Below are 21,621 nucleotides of genomic sequence, written 5' to 3' on the forward strand. Positions count from 1 at the left end.
TTTAAAATACAACTACAAAAAAAAATTGTTAAATGAAAGAATTTTTTAAATGCTCCATTTGAATTTATTGTTATAATAAATCATTAAATAAAAATATTAATCCTTTTTATTATATTTATCATACAGATTATCAATTTGCAATACAATCGTTTTTAGAAAAAATATTTACCGGTGTCATCAGTATTAACTATAAATTTAAATCATTTATGTTTGAAAGCTGGGTATTCTTTTAAGGACTTATAAAAATAGACAAAATATCCAATTTAGGAAGCAATGGAAAATTATTTTTGCAATGTAAAGGGTTTCATAATCTTTAGTAAATTCATAATTTTAAGTTGATGCAGTATAGCATAAAAGCAGTAAATTTATGTTCTTAAAAATAACAAAACATTTCAAAATATAGTTTTTAAAATTTAGAAACATTATTTTGTAAAGAATTAGAGGAAGTTTTTCAAGAATCACTTTAAATATAAATCTGGAAAAAATGTAAAAATCTGTTAAAATTTTTTGTTTGGCAGAAAGCTGGGGGCGGGAGGAGTGATGATCATTGCTTGTTTCCTTAAGAGTGAAAAAAAAAATTATTATCGATATCACAAGCATAACTATAAATTTAAATCATTTATGTTTGAAAGCTGGGTATTCTTTTAAAGACTCAGAAAAATGGGTGAAATATCCAATTTAAGGTGCAATGGAAATTTTTTTTGCTAAGTAAAAGATTTCATAATCTTTATTCAATTCATAATTTTAAATTGCAGGCAGTTTTATTTTGATGTAGTATAGCATAAAAGCAATAAATTTGTGTTTTGAAAAATAAAACATTTTAAAATTTAAATACATTATTCTGGAGAAAAAAAATTCACCCTAAAAAATTTCTCATATAACTAAGAATAATATTTAAAAATCATTTTTGAATAAGAATATGATTTTTGAACGAATTCACCAATTTGATCCTCATTTGCCATCATAAAAATACATCAAAACTAAAAGACAAATTTAAATAATTTATTTACAATTTTTTTACAAAGCATTATGGTATTGTTCATTATAATCAAGTATACATACAGAATTATATTTCTGACACAATTAAAAAAACATCAAAGCAGATTACATTTTATCAATATAAAACTAGAAAAAATAATGCAAAATACTCTATACTGGCAAATAAGCTTTGAAAGTACAATATATGTGTATATAATTGAAAGTACAATTTGTAAGAGAATTTTTTTTTTAAAATAAATAAAAATTTAACAGCTAAGGAGTAATAAGTACTATAACTCCTAATTACATTGCATTTGCTATGAAAAATAACATAATAAATGAAAAAAGATGATTAATAAAAGTTAACAACATGCATGGGACTTTTGATTTATGAATTTGATGATGTATTTTAATGTAAAGGCACCAATTTACATAAATATTGCAATTGTGAAATTGCTACCCAAAAGCGAACTCATTATAAATAGTACAAAAGTGAGATATATAAAATATTTGTTGGTTCATTCTATGACTAAATATTAGGATGAGTGGGAATGTCAAAATAATAAATTTAAAATATGTTTTTTTTTTCAATGCAATATGCACTGTATTGCAAAACATATTTCAAATTTATGTAGAGTAGAAAATCAATTTTTTTTCAATTCCCTTTCTTTAAAACATTTTTTTATTGTTTGATCACATTGCAAAAGATAAATATATAATCCAAGTCTCATTAAACCTGTGGTAGCAACCTGGAAAAGAAAATAGTTCAAATCAATTTAACATTATACTTTAAAATACAGATTTGAAAAGCCTAAATTTAGAAAAAAAAATCACACTCTCTTAGACAAATATAAAAGTAACAGTATCTTGTATTGAAGAAATCTTTTAATAGAAGAATAAGAAATCTTTTATTAATATTTAATAAATAATGGTTTAATAGATAATGATTTAAAGAAATATCAATACATGCTAATAAAGTTAATGGATTTTACATGGTTGATTTAATAAAAGAGACTAAGCTCATTTGATAACGTCTAGGATCTTTCTTTTAAATGCAACTACCTACTTGTAATCCCCTAATTGTACATTTCTTGAATATGCTAGTGTGTTTTATTTGAAAAAAGCATTCCTTAAAATATTTTAAGAATTTCTACATATAGTATAAGCGGGGGAAAAAATCAACATTGTGAACATCAATTTTTTGATTTCCATTGTTACAAGTTTTTTGACATACTGCTAAGGACGCTTGATATAAAAAAGGAGTTAACTGACAGATGATAACCTTTTAATAAAACCTATTTATACTATTGACTGATAATTGGGTTTGACAAAATTTTTTACTGAGAAACATCATTAGTGTAAATAAATCAAGAAAACTGGGAATTACGTTATTCTCCTATATGGTGTTGGGTATAATATTAAATCACCTTTTCCAGAGAAAGTAAAAAATAAAAAAAAGAGATAAATTTTTTTAATTATTTATTCAGCAATTTCTTAAAAGCTTTAAACATACACTGTTCAAGTGCTAGATCAGAGATCACGGATAACTACCAGTGGATTTTAGTACTATTTAGCGTACTTTTACAAAAATTGATCCAGCAGAAACGGAACCTTCACAATAAGGTAAAGTAAAATAAAATGAAATTAGGGTAGTTAAAGAAAGATATTTAAAATTTTTTATAGACCTCTTCTACAGCATGGACTTGCAGAGTGTAAATGTTTCTAGAGTCAGGCCTGCATCTTGGAAAATGTCATAATGGCACCAAAAATCTTACTTTTTTCTGAACCCACCTATAATGGTCTCTAACATTATAATGTTCCTTGTTTTTAAAATTGTTTTCAGTGTATGTTAGCAAATAAAAGTAATTTAATATGTATTTCTTGCATGATACAGAAATATGTGTCATGTAACATCCCTGTATTAGATAAACAAAGCCAATACTAATATTTAGCAATGAATCACCCCAGTTGTATATGTAAAATAATATCTAATTAATATGCATCAGTATTTTCATGTATGCTTAAAAATAATTTTGACAAACATGAAAAAACTAATGTAAAACATTTCATAACAATCTTCAAAAAATGATTACAAAATTGCATTTCCATCTCAAAATAATTAGAAATACCTGTATTAGCAATTGAAAAATTGAATTGACTGGAGTTGTACCACTACATGCCACACATAACATCCATCCTTCAAGGCCAACAGATGACATAAATTTATTATCCTAAAAAATAAGAATTACCAGAGATAAGAATTTTGCACCATGAAAATAAAGTATGTATTAAAAAGTCAGGAAAAAGAGTAAATTTTAAAAAAATGACAACTAAAACCACAATTACTTTTTATAATTTATAAATTTTGATGATATTAGGAATGAAGTTTATCTTTTAATATATCAGTAAAAAATAAATTTTTTTTGTTAAAAAAATTAAGAATTAAAACATACAAGTTAAGAATTTATAACTATCATGTGAAATTTAAAAAGTACCAACTGCTTTATACTGAAAATAAAAATATTAGCTTTTGATACTGTTTCTTTGTGCTAGGATCAAAAATAAAATTGATATTAATTCCATTAGAATGATAAAAATATAAAATGCTACCATTTTAAATATTTTTAAGTAAATTTAAAATTCAGGCAAATGTTGGTATTACTATTCCTATTACTCTCATTTTAAAGGGAAATTAAATTTATCAGTCTTATCTTCTGTATCATATAACAAAACATCAAAATAAACTCATATTTTGTAGAACATATTGAATTGTTATCACTTCTTACTATTTTTGTTGAAAACTTAACAAATAAAAACAAACTCTAATGTCTAAACTAACTCTTAAACTTACTCTAGATAGACTGACTTCTATATGCAGATTTTTATAAAGCTTTATGTTTTGATAAATAGACAACTTATTGTATCTTGCATGTAAAAATAAAGATGGACTTGAATTAATAATTTCATAATATTTCGCTTAAAGAAGTCATCTGAAGAACAATATCATTACATTGAAAACTATGTAAGTGTATACTTTTGCTTCGTTATATTCCTATTAAAAAATACTCTCAACAGATATGAGCAAAATATTTATGGTAAAAAACATTGGCACTTTTTCCATGCTATTTTTTTAACTACAACACTAAAAATTACTGTTTCCACAGCATATAGGAATCTTTCAAATATTATGTAAGCATGTTTTTGGCAATTTAAGACTCCCTTTCCTTTCTTGTAAACAAAAATAAACAAATTACAAACCGCCTCTAATGCTTCTCTAAGAAAATTGCACCCCTCTTTTGTTTTATCTTTGACTTTAGTAGTTTACTTTAAAGATTAAAGTCAAATTATGTAACTTCATATGAAAGAAAATTTATGCTTTAATTCATTTTATAAAATATTGAGTAAAATATTCATCCCAAATGTTTTGTGTTTTCTTTTAGTAATTAAAACTCTAGATATCTGAAACTCTTAGAAATTTTTCCTAACTTTAAATTAACTTTTATTTCAAAATTAAAATTTTACCAATAATAATCTTTTCTAACATTTTTTGTTAGTTTTCTTCTCTGAATTAAAAAGAAATGTGAGTTTAGCATTGCTATTCTTCCCTCCCTTTTATCAGCAAAAATAAACATAACATTTTCCTCTCTCCCCGTAAGGTATTTACTGAGTCTTTTCTTACATTGTCTTTTCTTTCAAATGTCTACAATGTTTACAAATGTCTTTTCTTACATTTTTTGTTAGTTTTCTTCTCTGAATTAAAAAGAAATGTGATTTTAGCATTGCTATTCTTCCCTCCCTTTTATCAGCAAAAATAAACATAACATTTTCCTCTCTCCCCGTAAGGTATTTACGTAATATTTGAATAGTCCCAGAGAAAAATACACTAAAAAATTAACCCTGTTAAAAATAAAGTGACTATTATATTTTTTAGACCATATATAGGTATTTGATACATGAATCTATGGTTTAAAGCAGAATTTAATTTCGTAATCAAGCTTTTTGAAACTGATCACATACCCAAATCTTTTCACAAAAATAAGCACCTTTTAAGCACTCAAAAAACATTTTTGAGCACTATACACATTAACAAAATACAAAATAATTTTCAAAGACTACATGATCATGATAAAATAGAAATTTAGTTTCTAACAAATAGCTCTTTTCTTGATTATATATAAGCCATTATAAAATAATCAAGAGATTTTTCGGTTTGATATCAGAGGGTGTAAAATGAAGCCTGCAATTAAAAATATCTTGCAAAATGCAGAAGAGTTGCACATAAGAGTGCAATAATCTCACTGAACGCAGCTCAGTAGACTCCCATGCGGAATCACAAGTATTTCATCAATCATGTAAAATTATTGGCGGTCACATACGCTAGGGACCAACGGTACACCAAAATAAATTGTGGCTAAATGAATTGTGAAAACGTTGAATAGAACAATGTGAAAAGCACCCTTTTGCATAATATGTGGCGGAAATCAACACAGTACATAAAAAAATTCCCATTTTCGAAAAGGGAAAATTAAGTACTTTTTAAAAACACCCAAAGAAAAAAGCACCTTTACAGGCTTTTAAAAAACGAAAATAAGCACTTTTTAAAAACACTATGCACCATGATATATAACAGCACAGGAAAATCCATTAAAAAGAGCCACTAAGATAAATAGGGTGGCATCGTGAAGTGTACATCTGTCTTACAAAATAGCCTAAACATTCACCAAACTTGAAAAAAAATTTTACAATAGTGTAATGTTGGGAAGGGTAAAACAATAATCAAATTAATGCCTGTCATATTTATTTCCCATAAGCCAATAATTCCCATATCCATCCATTACCTCTAAGTTTCTATTGTATTCATTATAGATAGAACTATAAAATCACGAGGGACACAATGAATAAAACATCAATCACATAGCGTAATGTTGTAAATACCATTGAAAAGTTATTAATGAGCAGAATAATGCACTGTTTATGGATAAATCCTGAAGTGAAAGATTCACAATCAAAGTGCAGTCAACTAAATAACATTTAGGTACAGTTGGGTGAGTTCAAAAAATCATAAATGTTCAAGTATATGAATATGTAACACAGTTGCAAAATTAGCCATTAAAATATAAAATTTAAGTGACTTACTAGTACGTCATACAATGTTTTTCTTGCAACAATTTCTGCTTCATATAAGCCTCCACTTTCAGAAATTTTAGCAGTTTCAATAGGCTAAAATCATTTAGATTGTTTTTAATTTATGATTTCAAATAATAGAACAAAATTGTAAGCTAAACTTTTGAAGCAAAATAAAAAAAAATACGTTTTAAAAATTAAGACTTTTGCAAATATTAATGCAGATTTAGAACACATGTTGAACTTTTATAAATAATATTAGATGCAGATATGCATAGTTTACACTAACGAGTGAATGCCATTAATGTAAAATGAGTGAGGAAATTTTTTTAATAGTACTCATTAAAAAAAGAAAAGAAAATCAGTCAGGATTAAAATTCCCAAATTCTACCCTGCCGTTAATTTTAGAAAATTAGGATACAAGCTTTGTATTTAAAAAAGTGCTACAGTTATGCTGGTATGGATAATAATCAAAATTTTATAAAAATTATAACATTTTATAAAAAATCAGTCAATTTGAACAAATTTTGTCTAAATCAGGTGGTCATGAAAAGAATTACAACTAGTTACAAGAGTAAACAAATTACTTGCAAAAAGTTTTTCAGTTTATCTAAGTGTGATTATATAAATAGAAAATATGTATGGTTATACATAATATATACAAAAAAATAATAAATTATACATAAAAATGCCTGAGCCAAATATATTAAGAAATGGAATTAAGATATAAATTATTCAAACCACAAATGCATAAGTTTAAAAAATGTATTATAGGCTACATATACATATAAAGTGAAAGTTTATCATTTACAAAATATAATAAATATCAAATAGGTACAGTAATAAAAGAAAATGAAATTTAAAAGAAATATGAACTCAGGATTAAACATTATGTTTACTATGCGTAAAATTACATAAACACATTTAAAAAATTCTTCTCAAAACTCTTTTTCTGCTATAGAAAAACATCATGCATCACTCTATTTATAGTTAATAGTATAAATATTTCTGTTGTAAGAAACTTAGAAATGGGTAAAAATAAAATTTAGGGACTTAAATGAGAAGTGAATGCAATAAGTAAATCTTCCTCGGTCATAAATGATGAAGTCAATCTTTCAACAGATTAACCCTCTTAGCGTCGTTAGTCACACTTTATCCTGAAATTTCAGGTGCAGGCATTTCTGCATCAAAAAACCAGTTTCTTCATGTTATCAAAGGAGAAAATAGTGGCTAACAGGAAAATTTCTGTACAATTTTCCCCAAAGGCTCAATGCTTAGAGGGTTAAAATTCAATCATTATTATGAATTTTGCCTATATTTTTTAATCAGATAGAAAAGTAAACAAGTTTTTCAAAAAAAGTAAATAAATATTTAAACAAATATTACTTTAGTTTTCATTTCTTCTGCATATCCTGGAGTAGCAGTGTCAGGTGGAAAAGAGACAGTAACACCAATATTGTAGGGTTTCATCTATACATAAAGGTAAATAGCATCAAAAGATTAATCTAAAACAATTATTTAAAATTAAAATATCATTTTTTATACATATTTACCAGTCTATAACATACTTAAAAATCTATAAACATAGTAATTTTAATAAAAAGTTAAAATAAAACAGCAAAATTACCAAATTTTTTCTGGAATCTACAAGAATCAACTATACCATTCCAAATAAAAAATTTTGTCAAAAGAAGGAGAAAAAGGAAACAAAAAGAGATGAAAAAGTCATCAAAGGTTAGTGAAATCTGTGTAAGATAAATTCCCCAATACACACTATGAAATAAATATGCACAGTAGCAGCACCAATAGTTTTCACCCCAGTAAAACAGTTAAAAGGTTAATGAAAAAAAAAACTTAAAAGAAAAATTACCCTTAAACTTTGCATTTAAGAATAAAGAGACAATACATAACTTTTATTTTTTTTAATGTTAGTTAAAATTAAAGGCTCTATTGGCAAAATATAAACGAATTAAATAATTTGATAAACTTAAACTTATGATAAAAAATTTTAAAGTTTACACAGTATTATGATTATCTTAGATGCCCAAAAAAAATTCTTGCGGGGTTGGGACTAATTTTTTGATCTCTGTATTAAAGACATAAAATAAGAGTGATATTAACGAAAATTTTGCATCAGCCACAGAAAAATCACAATCCTATCCTAAAACTATAAATCTTTACTGTAAATAAATCTTTACTTAAGTAAAATTCATTGAATCTGAATAAGTCCAATGAAAAACATTAAAAAATACAATAACCGACAAGCAAAAAAATGCCTTTAAATTAATTTTCAGCACAACAGGTTTTCATCAAAACAATGTAACATGAAGGAGAAATTAAGAACCAATTTTTTTAAGGACACCTCTATTACAGGGAGGGAAGTCTAAAAAATAAAATTTAAGGATGCTGATTCTCTAATTTATAAGATACTTTCCCTGACACGCAATTGGTAATAGTTTTAGTAGTGCCCACACTTGAGGGGAAAAAGATTTTTTTTATAAAAAAAAAAAAAAAAAAAAAAAAAAANAAAAAAAAAAAAAAAAAAAAAAAAAAAAAAAAAAAAAAACATGCAAAAATTTCTTTTTTGGTTTCTGTCTTCTGTCAAAATCATCTAAGTATGAAAAATCAAGAGGCAGAAGTAAAATATAAGATTCTCCTGTTAAAAACAGTAGAATATGGTACAGTGATGGGGGAAGACAGGAGCTTTTTATTTCTCTCTTCTACAGAAATAATTGTCTTGAACATCGGAAATAGACTAATAACCATTATTGGCGGGCTATGAAGTCTTGGCATTCATTTTATTACATAGTTTCATGGCATATAACAAAATTTATAATTTTTTCTGAATAAAAAAGTTCCATTCTTTTCTTTTTTGGAATCTAATAACGTTAACTCCTTTTGTTAACATCAACAAAAATTGGAAAATCACAGAAATATTATGGCATTAATTGAATTATTTAAAAATTAAAGACATTTTTTTAAGAAAATTAGGGAACTTAAAGACAACTTTAAGCCCAGCTTTATTACCACTAAAATGGCTTGAAAAACTATACAGAATGTACCCGAAGGCATAAATGTATTGTGGGCTGACCATTAGTTAAATTTTCAAGGTTCTTCATGATTAATCATTCAATGCTATTGATATTTTTCATCCAATATTATGATGTAAATTAAAATAATTCGTAAGAATATGATATGATGATTACAATAAAGTAAGTATTATAAGAACACTTTCTTAAGTTATAATGATACTGTAAGGAAGATTCATATGATTGTCACATCAAAGAAATCTGCACGTTAAGATGAATTACAGTATGTATTATAACATGTATTAACATATTTTCAGATCAACTATTTGAATAATTACTCTACTAACAGACTTACACACAACTCACTCATTTTGTAGCATAAATAATTTGAATAAAATCTGATATGTACCATGTAAAATTTTCTCAAGTAGTTAGTTAGTAATTTTCGCTAGTAGTTACAATATTAAGTAAGCACATGGCAAAAAGAACATGGATTTTTTTTTTTTAAATGAAAGGAAGAAAATACAAAATAGATTTTAGTTAACAGAAGTTTTTTAACAGTAGAAATAATGTCTGATAAACAAGGTTTTACTGTACAAAGACATAAAATAAGAGTGATATTAACGAAAATATTGCATCAGTCACAGAAAAATCACAATCCTATCCTAAAACTATAAATCTTTACCTAAGTAAAATGCATTGAATCTGAATAAGTCCAATGAAAAACATTAAAAAATACAATAACCGACAAGCAAAAAAATGCCTTTAAATTAATTTTCAGCACAACAGGTTTTCATCAAAACAATGTAACATGAAGGAGAAATTAAGAACCAATGACAAACCAATTTCATCAAAACCTAGATTGGAAACCAATGACTTATATAACAAAATATGCATTTATAAAACTAAAAATATATATAAAACTTATTGAAATCATTGGCTGATGATAAAGTTGAAATTTATAAAAACATATGATTTACCTCCATTTGAAGAGCTTCTGCTAATCCCACTAAAGCAAATTTTGAAGCTGAATAAGCTGTATAGCCATACAAACCAATAAGACCAGCTAAAGATGAAACAAAGATTATCTTGCCTTTACATCTTTCCTTCATAGCCGGCAATACTGCTTGAGTTACACTAACACTTCCAAGGTAATTCACATTTAGCATATCCTTCAAAAATAATAATATTTTCATTAGTTTTATAAAACAGTGAAACTATTTGATAACCGTAATATGATTTTCCCATTAATCAAAAAGTATATTTTTATACAATGTCAGACTTCAATGACGAGTCAATGTTCCTAAAGATACTTAAAAAAATTTTGAAGCAAAAATAAATATTCATCAATAAATAACATAATTTAAACTATAAAATATTAAATAAAATGACCAGATTTGAAACAGCAAAATAAAAAAAATAATTTTGACACTTAAAAACCGGTTTTTAATTCAAAAACTTTTCAGTGAAATATAACTAAAAACACAGTTAATTTGCGATAAAATTTTTTGTTTGTATAATAAGTAAATAATAAAAACAAATAAATTACGCTCAATAAGCTTTTGATCAATTTAGTTTTCAGATTGAATTTTAATGTTTCTTAATCAGTTTATGTTACTTAAACAGTGTTAATTAAGTATGTTACTTAATGCACAGTGTAAATTAGATGAGATGTTATTTAATTAGCGTCATTGTGGTTCTGTATTACTATAAAATCAAACACAATCTATTAATATATTTTCTATAGATAAAAGCTAAAACAATGGTTAACTTTTAAATTAAAATAGCATGCTAAAGAGGAAATAATAAATAAAGTTAAATAAATGAAATTTTTTAGACAGAACAAAACATTTTATTCAATATACTATTTACACTACATTTGTAATTTGTTTGTAGATAATGAATTGTCATTGTAAAGGATTGATGTTCTATCCTTGATAGCGGCAAATAGACCCATTATAATGTACATGAACACCGTTTGCTGAAAATTTGTCACCATCGTGGAAATTTTTTTACTGTTACTAGAAAGAAATTTGTCTTTAAAGAGAATTGTTTTCTTACCAATGCAAATGCGATTTTAAATTACATTAACATGTCTGCGCTCGTTGTTTACCTTTAGTTAAGTCATGGGATGACTTAAAAGTTCGATCTCGGGTGCTCATCGTGAGTGGTAAAAAACCATGCAAGAGAGACAATGTTTTCCCCATGGGAGAAGCTAGTTACTAATTAATTCTTCATCTACCTGTAAACTAATTTAAGCAAGGTTTTCAGTAGCTCGTAATTGGTCGATGATTCCAAATCACTGTGTTTAAAAACCCGAGGCATAATCAGACTTCACACTCTCTCCCTTTGTTTATAAAAGCTCCTATGTAAGCTTCCTCCAGAAGAAGAGCCTGTTCTTAGTCATGGGACTCGGTTATGATTATGTTACCTTTTTCTTTCATCTAATCATTTGTACTTTATTCATGTGTCACAGTCACCAAACAAATATATATTTCAGAAGAAGCTTTGTTTTCCTAAGTTCGGCCACTACGCAAACTCATTCTGCTATTTATCTATGTATCTATTTAATAATGTTATCGGATAATGGAGGCCCATAACCACCCATCAAAAACACACGATTTAAGAGCAAACATTGTGTTCTGTATTTTCACAATTTTATATAAAATATTGTATTCAAATGATTTAAAAGTCACTATTAAGATTCGTGTTCAAGTGACTTAAAAAATTATACATAAGAATTTGTATTCAAGCAATTTTAAAATCAAACATCAAGATTCAGATTCACACGACTTTAAAATTAAACATAGAGATTTGTATAAACGCGATTTTAAAATCAGACCTCGAGATTCGTATTCATGTGATTTAAAAGACAAATGTTGAGATTCATATTTAAACAACTTAAATAAATAAAATCTCACATCGATATTTTTATTAAAACATTAATAACATTCTGTGTATTAATAATTGATACATATTTTTTTTCTTCTTAATTTCAGGTAATTTTACAATTATTTAAAAAGGGTTTTTCCACAAAACATTTTTGGATTTCTATTTTGAGCTTTTTGGTGTTTTACCAAATGCATTGCTGGGGTATGAATCAATATAGAGTACTATAAAAATTCAACATCTAGAAAAATCCGCGGTTTTCAAACATATTTCTCCAAAATGAGATGGCGAAGATGGTTGTAACTAGTTATAAGAATTAATCAATGCGTGAAGAATGTTTTTTTTAATTTAGACTTTGTGTTTGCAGAACTTTTTCATTTTATCTAAGTCAGCCATATACTATTTACACTACAACTGCAATCTTCTAGAAGGTATTGAGTTGTCATTACTCAGGATCGATGTTCCATTTTTGTTAGCAGCAAAGAATATCCAGATTTAAATTAATGAGTGTCAGCTTGCCTTTAAAAAAAAAATGGCTGCATCCAAAGCTGACTACATTGCCACCATCATGCCATACGTCTTGAAACTTTTAAGTCTTTATATCCATGGTCTTCGAACAGACAAGTCATTTATACTAATCAAAGATTAAAGTGACATTTGTCATACTCAAGTAATAACAAAACTAAGTAATTATTTTTGTTTAACAGTAAAAGCTAAATATTATGAACAAACACAAATTCAGTTGAATGTAAGAGAAATAAGTTACTTTGAAATCTTGAATTGAAGAATCTTCAAACCTTTTAGAAATAGATGTTCCAGCACAGTTGAAGAGGAAAGTGACTGGACCACAATTTGTTTCTGCCTGAAATGTTACAAGCAGTAACATTACACAATGGTGCACAGTGTGCCAAAAAAAAGGACCACCCTAAATAACTTTTGATCTAAAATGCTCAGATCTTCGAAGGTTAGGGCTCAATCTAATGATTCGAAAAGGTGCCCCTCAAATATGATAATTAACTAGTGCAAATGATATTTTAAGTTACGAAATCAGACATAAAAACGTACTTTCTCTGACTCTCCAAAATATAGGGGGTAGCCACAATCTGGGAAATATGGTCCCCACAGTTTGCTCAGGAGAGCGATCCTAAGTTTGGACTATTTTATGTTAATTTTACTGTTTGTGTATTTCGCCATATTTTTATGTGAATTGAAAGTTTTTTGCACACAATTATAAAATTTATTTATCCAAAGATAACTAAACACAAAAAATAAATTTTAGTAAATATTTATTATTTTTTTTAATAATAGTCCAAAAAAGTTTGAATTAAATAGTATGCAATTTTTTACCCCAATTTAAAGTACGTAATTTTAAATGGCAAAATACAAAATTTGAGTGAAATTGGTTGAATAGTTTCTGAGAAATCAAAATTTACATACATGACTTCTTTAAAATTCAATTTCTCAGGAACTATTTGCTCAATTCTGCCTAAATTTCATATTTTGCCATTTAAATTTACACCTTTTAAAATGATGTAAAAAATTGCAGACCTTATAAATCATAATTTTTTTTAACTGTTATTAAATAAAATTAATAAATATTTATTAAAATTTATTTTTTGCATGATATTGTTTTTGGATAAAGGAATTTCAAGTTTTTCAATTCACTTGAAAAGATCTAGAAATATGATGAAATAAGCAAAAAGTAAAATTAATATTAACCCCTTAACTGCCGAGTGAAATTAACGTGATTCACTCCCCAGTGCCATCGTTTTTCGCTCAAGTGCACTTTCTTACACGGTGTTTGGAGTGGGAAAAATGATGCATGCTTTGCAATTTAAAAACAGTTTAATTTTACAAGAAAAAGGAAAGAAAGAAAATACAAAATTTAAATTAAATAATAAAAATACAATATAAAAGATGTTAAAACTTAGCTGTTGTATGATAAATCCTGAAACATGGTTGGACACATAAACCAACATCACATTCATCGCACTGATAGCGGGATTCACGACGAATCTTTTTTTCATGAACAAACAGCACATTTTCGCGATGCATTTTTCTTTGAAGACGTTGATGGAAAGAATAAAAAGCACCAAATACATACGGGAAACAAAAGCGAAAAAAGAATAAACCCGACCTTACTGAAATAAATACACACAAGCGATTAATACGATATCACTTTTCCATAACATCCTTTTCCCATTCCCCCTCCTCCGAAATTAGCAATACATTCGCAAAGCAAACACTTTCAAGGCCATTTTACTGCATTCTGAAGAAGGGGGTGTAGTTCTATTTATAGCAGAGCAATGCAAAGCATCGTACTTCGGGAAAGCGTATATATACGACTGCGGCAGTTAACGCATCGTCTGGCCGAGACGTATATATACGCCCGCGGCAGTTAAGGGGTTAAGAGGTCCAAATTTCAGATTGATTCTCCTGACCAAACTATAGGGTACCTATTTCCCAAATTGCAACTGCACCCCATATTTTGGGGGTCAGAAAACCGAATTCGTCTAAAAAAACTTTTTTCAGAGAAAGTATGTTTTTGTGTCTGATTTCGTAACTTAACACATCGTTTGCACAAATTAATTTGCATATTTAAAGTTACCCCCTTGAACCATTATGATTGAGTCTTAGTACGCAAAGACACAATTATATCAAAAGTTATTCAGGGTGATGTTTTTTTGGGCATGCTGCAAATTTGAAAAAATAAAATAACATAACAGATATATTATACAGTTTTTTTGTAGAATTCTATACAAAGATAAATAAAGAAGATGAAGAAAAAAAATATACACCTATATAACCTTAAATATATAATTTATTAATGTGTTACCCGGAAGAAAAAAAAACACGATTGTTTGGCCAAGTTTAAAATAAAGTTAAAAATACTTATTTTTTTACTTAGTTATATTTTTCATTAACATAAACAAAACACTGATATGGAAGAAACTGGAAAATTCAGTGAATGAACGTAATTTTTATTGTCAAAAAAGCTGCTGTGCCAAACTCAAGTTAAAAACAAGATTTTAAAGTATCAAAGCATTTAAGGTAAGGGGAAAATAAATGTAAATATATCAAAGAACACACAGGAGAAAAATAATAAAAAAAAGAAAAGAAAAAGGCTAGATCATTCCATAGGCAAAGAATCCATTTACTTTTAATAAGATATTAATTTTAGGACAGTAAAATATTTATTTCCAGAAAAAAAAACATTTAACTAAAACGAATGAATAACAAAGTGTACAGGTACCAACCTCAGCTATAATATCTTTCAAATTAGCATCTTCAGAAGTTATGTCAACTGAAAATGTCAAAATTTTCTAAAAAAAAAATAATAGAAAAAGTTTAACAAAGCTAAAAATAATATAAAACAAAATTAATTTCTCAAAAAAAAACTTATTTTACACAACTGAATGCAGCTTTAATTTTTTTAACTCCAGAATTATAATTATAACCAGAGCCTAATTCATTTTAAATTCATATTTTTATTTGTTTATTTAAATTCAGAAACAGTATACAAAGATAAGAGCTATGATAAGAAATAACTTCTACCTTATTATTGAATTAAAAAAAAATTAAATGCTTAAATGTTTAATGGCACATGAGCCATAATTATCTATGCTGTGCGAAGTGTAAATGGTATTACATAATCTAGATAAGCTGCCTAAGAGAAAAAGAAAATGAGAAAATCAGTTCCAAATGGGTATTGAGGCCAGAGCCAAGAGAAGAATGTAAAATTGACTCAAACAGTAGTCAAATTATTAAGGGCAAAAACTTTTTCCATAAACATCACAACAGGAAAAATTTTATTGCTTAAATAAATAATATTGTGCAATATCTTATCTCATAATTTATTTACTATATCTAATAAACACTTTTCTGTTTTTGTAAAGTTACAAAACTTTTCAGTTGTGTGCTACTACTTCGGAAATCAACAATTGTAAAATTCGGAAATAATTAAAATGTGAAATAATACAATAAATAAATAAATAAACAAATAAATAAATAAAAATGAATCTAGCAACACCTACCTGTGCATTATTTTTTGTGTAACTCGAAATAATCTTTTTTGCAGTCCCAAGACTTTTCTAACAAAGAAAAAAAAACCTTATATAAATACAAACATATGTAAGAAATTGAAATGGAAGGACCAATGCAATGACTTCAAATTAGTAACTAATATGAACAATAAAGGGCTCATAGTAACTAAAGGCTGGCTTACATGGTCCAAATTCTTGAATCCGGGAAATTGAAGGAATTTCTCTCTTCAAGAAATTGGATGATTTGTCAACACTATCCAAATTCTTGAATGTCACTGATTGGTCAGAAGAAAAACTTGCGCATGTGCATTGTTCATATTCAACATTATAAAATTATACTTACATGACTTTAAAATTACTGAATAAATTCAAATAAAATCATAATAACACAAATAGACCATAACAGATTAATTTATTTGGACGAAAATAAATGAAAACAGACAACAAAATGAAATAATATGATGCCTGCTTGTTGATCTCACAAAACTTTAGAAGCTGTTTGATTAAGGGAGAAAATACTTAGATAAAAAGTAGTACATGCTCTACTAACGCCCAAGGACTTGGACCAAGTACTTGGATGATCGTTTACACGATCCAAGCTTTAAAAAAAACAAAAACAGGTTTTCATCAATTTCAATCAATCTTCGTCCAAGAACTTGGATTATTCAAACAGGCCTTAAGAATTAAAGTTGGTTTATCTTCTTTAATTCAAAATTATAAAAATGAAACTTTTTTAATGTGTCTTTATTTCATTGTAACTCTTAAATAAAATAATACAAAGCAAATTCAATGATTAAGAGAGAGGTCAAGACTAAAATGATTAGATTTTGTACAAAAAGATTTGATTTTGTAGACGACTTATGTTTACTGACCAACACTTTACAAATAAACATAAAATAAACAAAAACATTTTAAAAGTAGAGTCAAAGAAAATAAGACTTATTATCAACCAAAATAAAACTAAAATTTTGAAGATTTATCCTAAACAATTAAAAGATATATTCCTAGAAAATAACATACAGGAGGTGATTTACTAAATAGATTAAACAAAGCCTGACTCTGTTACGCTATTCTCAATAAATTCTGGAAAATTAAAAACATAAATTCAACAAAAATTCGAATTTTCAATACTAATATTAAATTTCTCCTACTTTATGGATCAAAGACATAGCACTGCAATAAAAGTAACAAGAAAAAACTACAAACATTAATTAAATTAACAAAAATTTAAGAAGAATTTTATGTATCAAGTGGTTCCTTAAAACTTGTAATATAGAAATCCTTAGGGGGAAAAAACGGAAAATTAAAAAACGTTAGAAATGGATTCATCATGTTCTATGTAAACCAGAAAAATTTAAAGTAAAACAAGTTTTTGATTGGAACCCTCAGAGCAATATTTTCAATTCCTCTGTGGAAGACCTAAAAATACTTGACACAGGACTATTGTAAGTGAATTGAAAACAATATGAAAAACATGTCCGCTGGACATATGAATACAATAGAGTGAGACGGAGAGCTATGATAGAAGGTTTATGCTTCAATTTGTAGTGAAGAGAAATATGCATGTATTTATTTGAAAATCAACATCAAATACATGACTTTATTATTTTTTTCCTAAAACTATATGTCTATTTTAGTGAATTCTCAGACAAATAGTTTTATTAGTTTAAAAAAGTAAAAAATAAAATAGAACAAACCTTTTTTGTGAGATCAGAAGTTTTTTTAGGATCAGTGAAGTCAGATTCTTCCTTGTCCAAACCAGGTGTGCCACTCTGAATATGAGAAAAATTTTTTTAATTAATATAAAACTATTTTATATTAATTAATACACACGAATTATATTAATTAATTAATACACGAAATACAATCACCCCTGATATATATATCTATATATGAATCAAAAAGCACAATACTTTTTACTCTTTGTAAATTTGTAATTAAAAGATTTTATTAGTATTCACATTCTTAATTTAAATTTGTTAAAAAAACTTTTTTTTAAATAAGGCAGATAAAATAACTAAACTCTCAATTAGAGAAAAATCATTAAATTAATTTAAATATAGTAATTATTGGGCTTCACATTCTTTGATGGATGAGATCTGAATGATTCTTGCAGAAAATAAATTAAACTCAAAAATGAAGCATGGCCATCTTCAATTATTACCTGAACACACAAACAGGTTCATTTTTTCACAAAAAAGGAATAAAAATTGTTCCAACTTGAACTCTCTAAAATATTTCACAATTATAAACTTGCACCTCAAATAGTTAATAAATGTAAACTATTCATTAAAGCTTCAAATTAAAGGCCAAGCAATGGAAAGATGAAATCCTTTTATAAATCCCTTCATGAAGCTGTTGCCCAGTTCTCTCTTCTGACAGGTCATGATATTGGTATCTATGATAATCTTAACTAAAATTTTTTAAACTGATATAACTAGGACTGGGCTATAAATCGATGCATTGTGAAATATCGATTTAATGCATATATCGGCAGGCCGATATAATGACTTTCGTTTTAGGCGATGCATCAGAAATCTGATTTTAGCCGTCATACAAGTCAACGCTTGCGGATTAACGATTTAACATGTGAGAATCCTTGCCTACGCTAACGCTGTCACCACGCTGACGAATACTATTTTGATTTCGTCTAACTGCGGAGCTGTTGATAGCGTCTAGCTACGAAAACGATGTTAGTTTCATGACGTTGAACAATGAAAAGCGAATCGAAACACACCTTCCAGCTTCGTGTGAGGATCAGCGAAATAGAACGATAGTTTCTTTATGCGCCATTTTTGTCCGTGGAAGTTTACTTTCCTTGAAAATTATTTCCAGCTGGACTTACGTTACTTTGTGATCGCTGTGCACTTAATTTCGTCGGGATAAAACTCTACTAGTAAATTATTTTCAGTGAGACTTTTGCTACTTAGCGATCGTTTCATTCTGTATTATTTTGTCTATCGGTACTTAATGATTCTAGTCAATTATTTTTAGTAGACCTACTGTTACTTGGCGATTGTTGCGCAATCACTGTTACCTACTCTGAACTCAATCTATTAATGAACAGAAAATATGAATAAAAAAGATTCAATTAAGTTTTTTTTTTAAATTTTTGATATTTTTCTTTTTAATTATTGTTTTTTATTTTAAGCGATACAATTTAACAGGGGTATTTTGTATTTAACTTGGTTATAAAAAGTCAGTTCTTTTTAAATTTACTTAATGCACAGAAGCAGAATAATTTGATTTTTAAACGAATAAATCTTCAGTCGTTTTTACTTACGTATAAAAAAATTTGGCTATTAGTTAAAACTAATATTTTCTTTAATTGAATAAAAAGTTAAGCAATGTTTTGACGGTTTTTAATTGTTTAATAATAGTACTTAAAAGTTTGTTTTTTTTTTAAATTTTCTCAAAATTCTTTCAATACTTGTTTGTTTCATAATTTGTTAGACAGTCAGTATCATTTTTAAACAAATAAATCCTTAGTCAATTTTATTTTTAAAAAAGAAAATAATAATAAATAAAAAACTTAAATTTATTTTTACATTCATTAAGTATAGAATTAGACCTTTAGTTAATACAATTTTATTATTTTAAATAAATAAATTAAAGAAGGACTAACAATGCTTCAAAAGCACAGTTTTTTTCAACAAATAATTTAAAAAATGTTTTACCAAAATAAACATTTCTTTAGTTTTTTTTTTTATTATTTCGTTTTTTTTTCTCCTTTTAATTTTTTATGCATGTATGTAAAATATTTTGTTAGTTTTATTATTGTTTTTAAACCAATAAATCTCAAGTCATTTTTTAATTTTAAAGAAAATAAATAAAATAAAGCTTGGGTTTGTTTTTACTTCAGATATTTTGTTTTGCAATAGATTTATTCCTCTTATTTATTTTTGATTAATTTAAAGATGTCTGATAGATAATTTTTGAACATATGATAAATTGTGATACATCGCTATATCACGACGTCTAGCAGACGATGTATCACGATATAAAATTTCTTACATCGCCCAGTCCTAGTTATAACCCATGAACTTACATAATATAGGTTTAGAACAATAACTTACTAACCATTACTGAAGAACACTATTTTTTTACCAGTCACATAGTTCATGTAAAATAATAAACATTAAAGAATCAAATCAAATAGAGCTAAAAAAATCCTTTTAAATTAAAAAAAAATTAACTTAATTTAGAAGAATAAATACTATGTCTTTAAAAAAAAATTATACCTTTCCACGAGCCAGAATTGTTACAGATGCTCCTAATTTGGCACATTCAATGGCTAAAGCTAAACCAATTCCACTAGTACCACCAGTTATCTGAAAATTAAACATTTAATTCTCATTAAAAAATACAATAAATAAAAGTATTCAAATTTTTACTAAAAATAATCATGATTATTTTTATTATTCCTTTCTCTAATCTGGAAGTCCTTCTCCAGGAATATACACTGCGACCAATTACAAAAACAGGGTGCGTAACGAAATCTTTCAACAAAAAATAAGCACCTTTTAAGTACTTTTTAAGCACTCAAAAAATATTTTTAAGGACTATATACATTAACAAAATGCAAAATAATTTTCAAAGACTTTAGATAATCATGATAAAATGGCAGAAATTACAAAGGAAATAGCCGAAAAATTATCAATGCTTCGGATCCACTTTTAGATAATAAGCTAACATCCAGCTTCACTAAGATTCCGGCAATTTTAATCTATATATTTATGCATATTTTATAGCTTAAGATTTTAATGTGTGCCCTGATACCCCACCACCTTCTATTTTAAGTCTTGGAAGAAAAAAAAAGCAATAAACACAGCAAAGGAAAACCTTCATTAATGAAACACATTTCTTTAAAAAATAGTTTTTATAAAATAAGATGTGCTATAATCCAAATTTTTCAAGAGTCTTCCAAATGACCATTTTACCTAAATTATTAACACTGATACAAAATTATTTTTGACTTATTAAGTTCATCAGTAAAAATAGTTTTGGCGATTAAGATCTGGCACCACTAGTATTCAGTTTAATGCTAGTATACTTAAGCAATTTCAAACCTTAATTATTTATTAAAAACTATAAACCATTTAAACTATTACCAAGCAATGTTCATTTGAAAGATCATATCTTTTCCTTCTTATAAAAATATAAGCAAGAACAGTTAGTAGGAAAGTAATGAAATATAAAAACATTATTGATCCTTAATACAAATTTTATTTTCTTGTCACTGGAGCACGAGAGCTTCAATTCTGATTGTTTTGATTGTTTGCACCGGCTGTTCGATTCAATCCCCGCTTATCAATTGTATATTCAGATATTTTCAGTTTTTGTTCATAAATCTTTAAACGTTTGCTAAATAGCTTCGCAAACAATTATTTCTCAGTTCATAAAGTTTAAAAACAGGGAAAAGTTTGGATTTGCGAAATTCCAATTTATCCAAGAAAACGGTTACCGTTATCAATTAAAAAATTTGTTTGCTTAATTATTTCTTAAAAAGTATTCAATTTTTTAGAATCTATCTTTGAAATGAAATAATTTTTTATAAT

At 26.7% G+C, this 21,621-nt stretch overlaps 1 protein-coding gene across 1 annotated transcript; it reads right to left on the reverse strand.

The window, feature by feature from the left end:
* Positions 1-981: 981 nt before the first annotated feature.
* LOC107439830 (3-ketodihydrosphingosine reductase) lies at positions 982-21,521 on the reverse strand. The gene is made up of 11 exons (XM_016052548.4): positions 21,175-21,521; positions 20,305-20,394; positions 17,761-17,835; positions 16,055-16,111; positions 15,278-15,343; positions 12,787-12,882; positions 10,112-10,303; positions 7,489-7,572; positions 6,115-6,198; positions 3,108-3,209; positions 982-1,727 (listed from the first exon to the last, which is right to left on the reverse strand). The coding sequence occupies exons 1-11, from the start codon at positions 21,265-21,267 to the stop codon at positions 1,623-1,625; spliced, it is 1,044 nt and encodes a 347-aa protein (XP_015908034.1). The 5' UTR covers positions 21,268-21,521; the 3' UTR covers positions 982-1,622.
* Positions 21,522-21,621: the final 100 nt, after the last annotated feature.

Source organism: Parasteatoda tepidariorum, chromosome 10 (genome assembly GCF_043381705.1).
Source record: "Parasteatoda tepidariorum isolate YZ-2023 chromosome 10, CAS_Ptep_4.0, whole genome shotgun sequence".
Taxonomy (NCBI): Eukaryota; Metazoa; Arthropoda; class Arachnida; order Araneae; family Theridiidae; genus Parasteatoda; species Parasteatoda tepidariorum.

What these genes read in the sequence shown, in the direction of transcription:
- LOC107439830 (XM_016052548.4), bottom strand. Translation starts at nt 21,267, where the DNA reads ATGTTTTTATATTTCATTACTTTCCTACTAACTGTTCTTGCTTATATT. An exon ending in CAATTCTGGCTCGTGGAAAG is followed by an intron (nt 17,836 to 20,304) that starts GTATAATTTTTT and finishes TCTCATATTCAG; the next exon opens with AGTGGCACACCTGGTTTGGA. An exon ending in TGAAAGATATTATAGCTGAG is followed by an intron (nt 12,883 to 15,277) that starts GTTGGTACCTGT and finishes GTAACATTTCAG; the next exon opens with GCAGAAACAAATTGTGGTCC.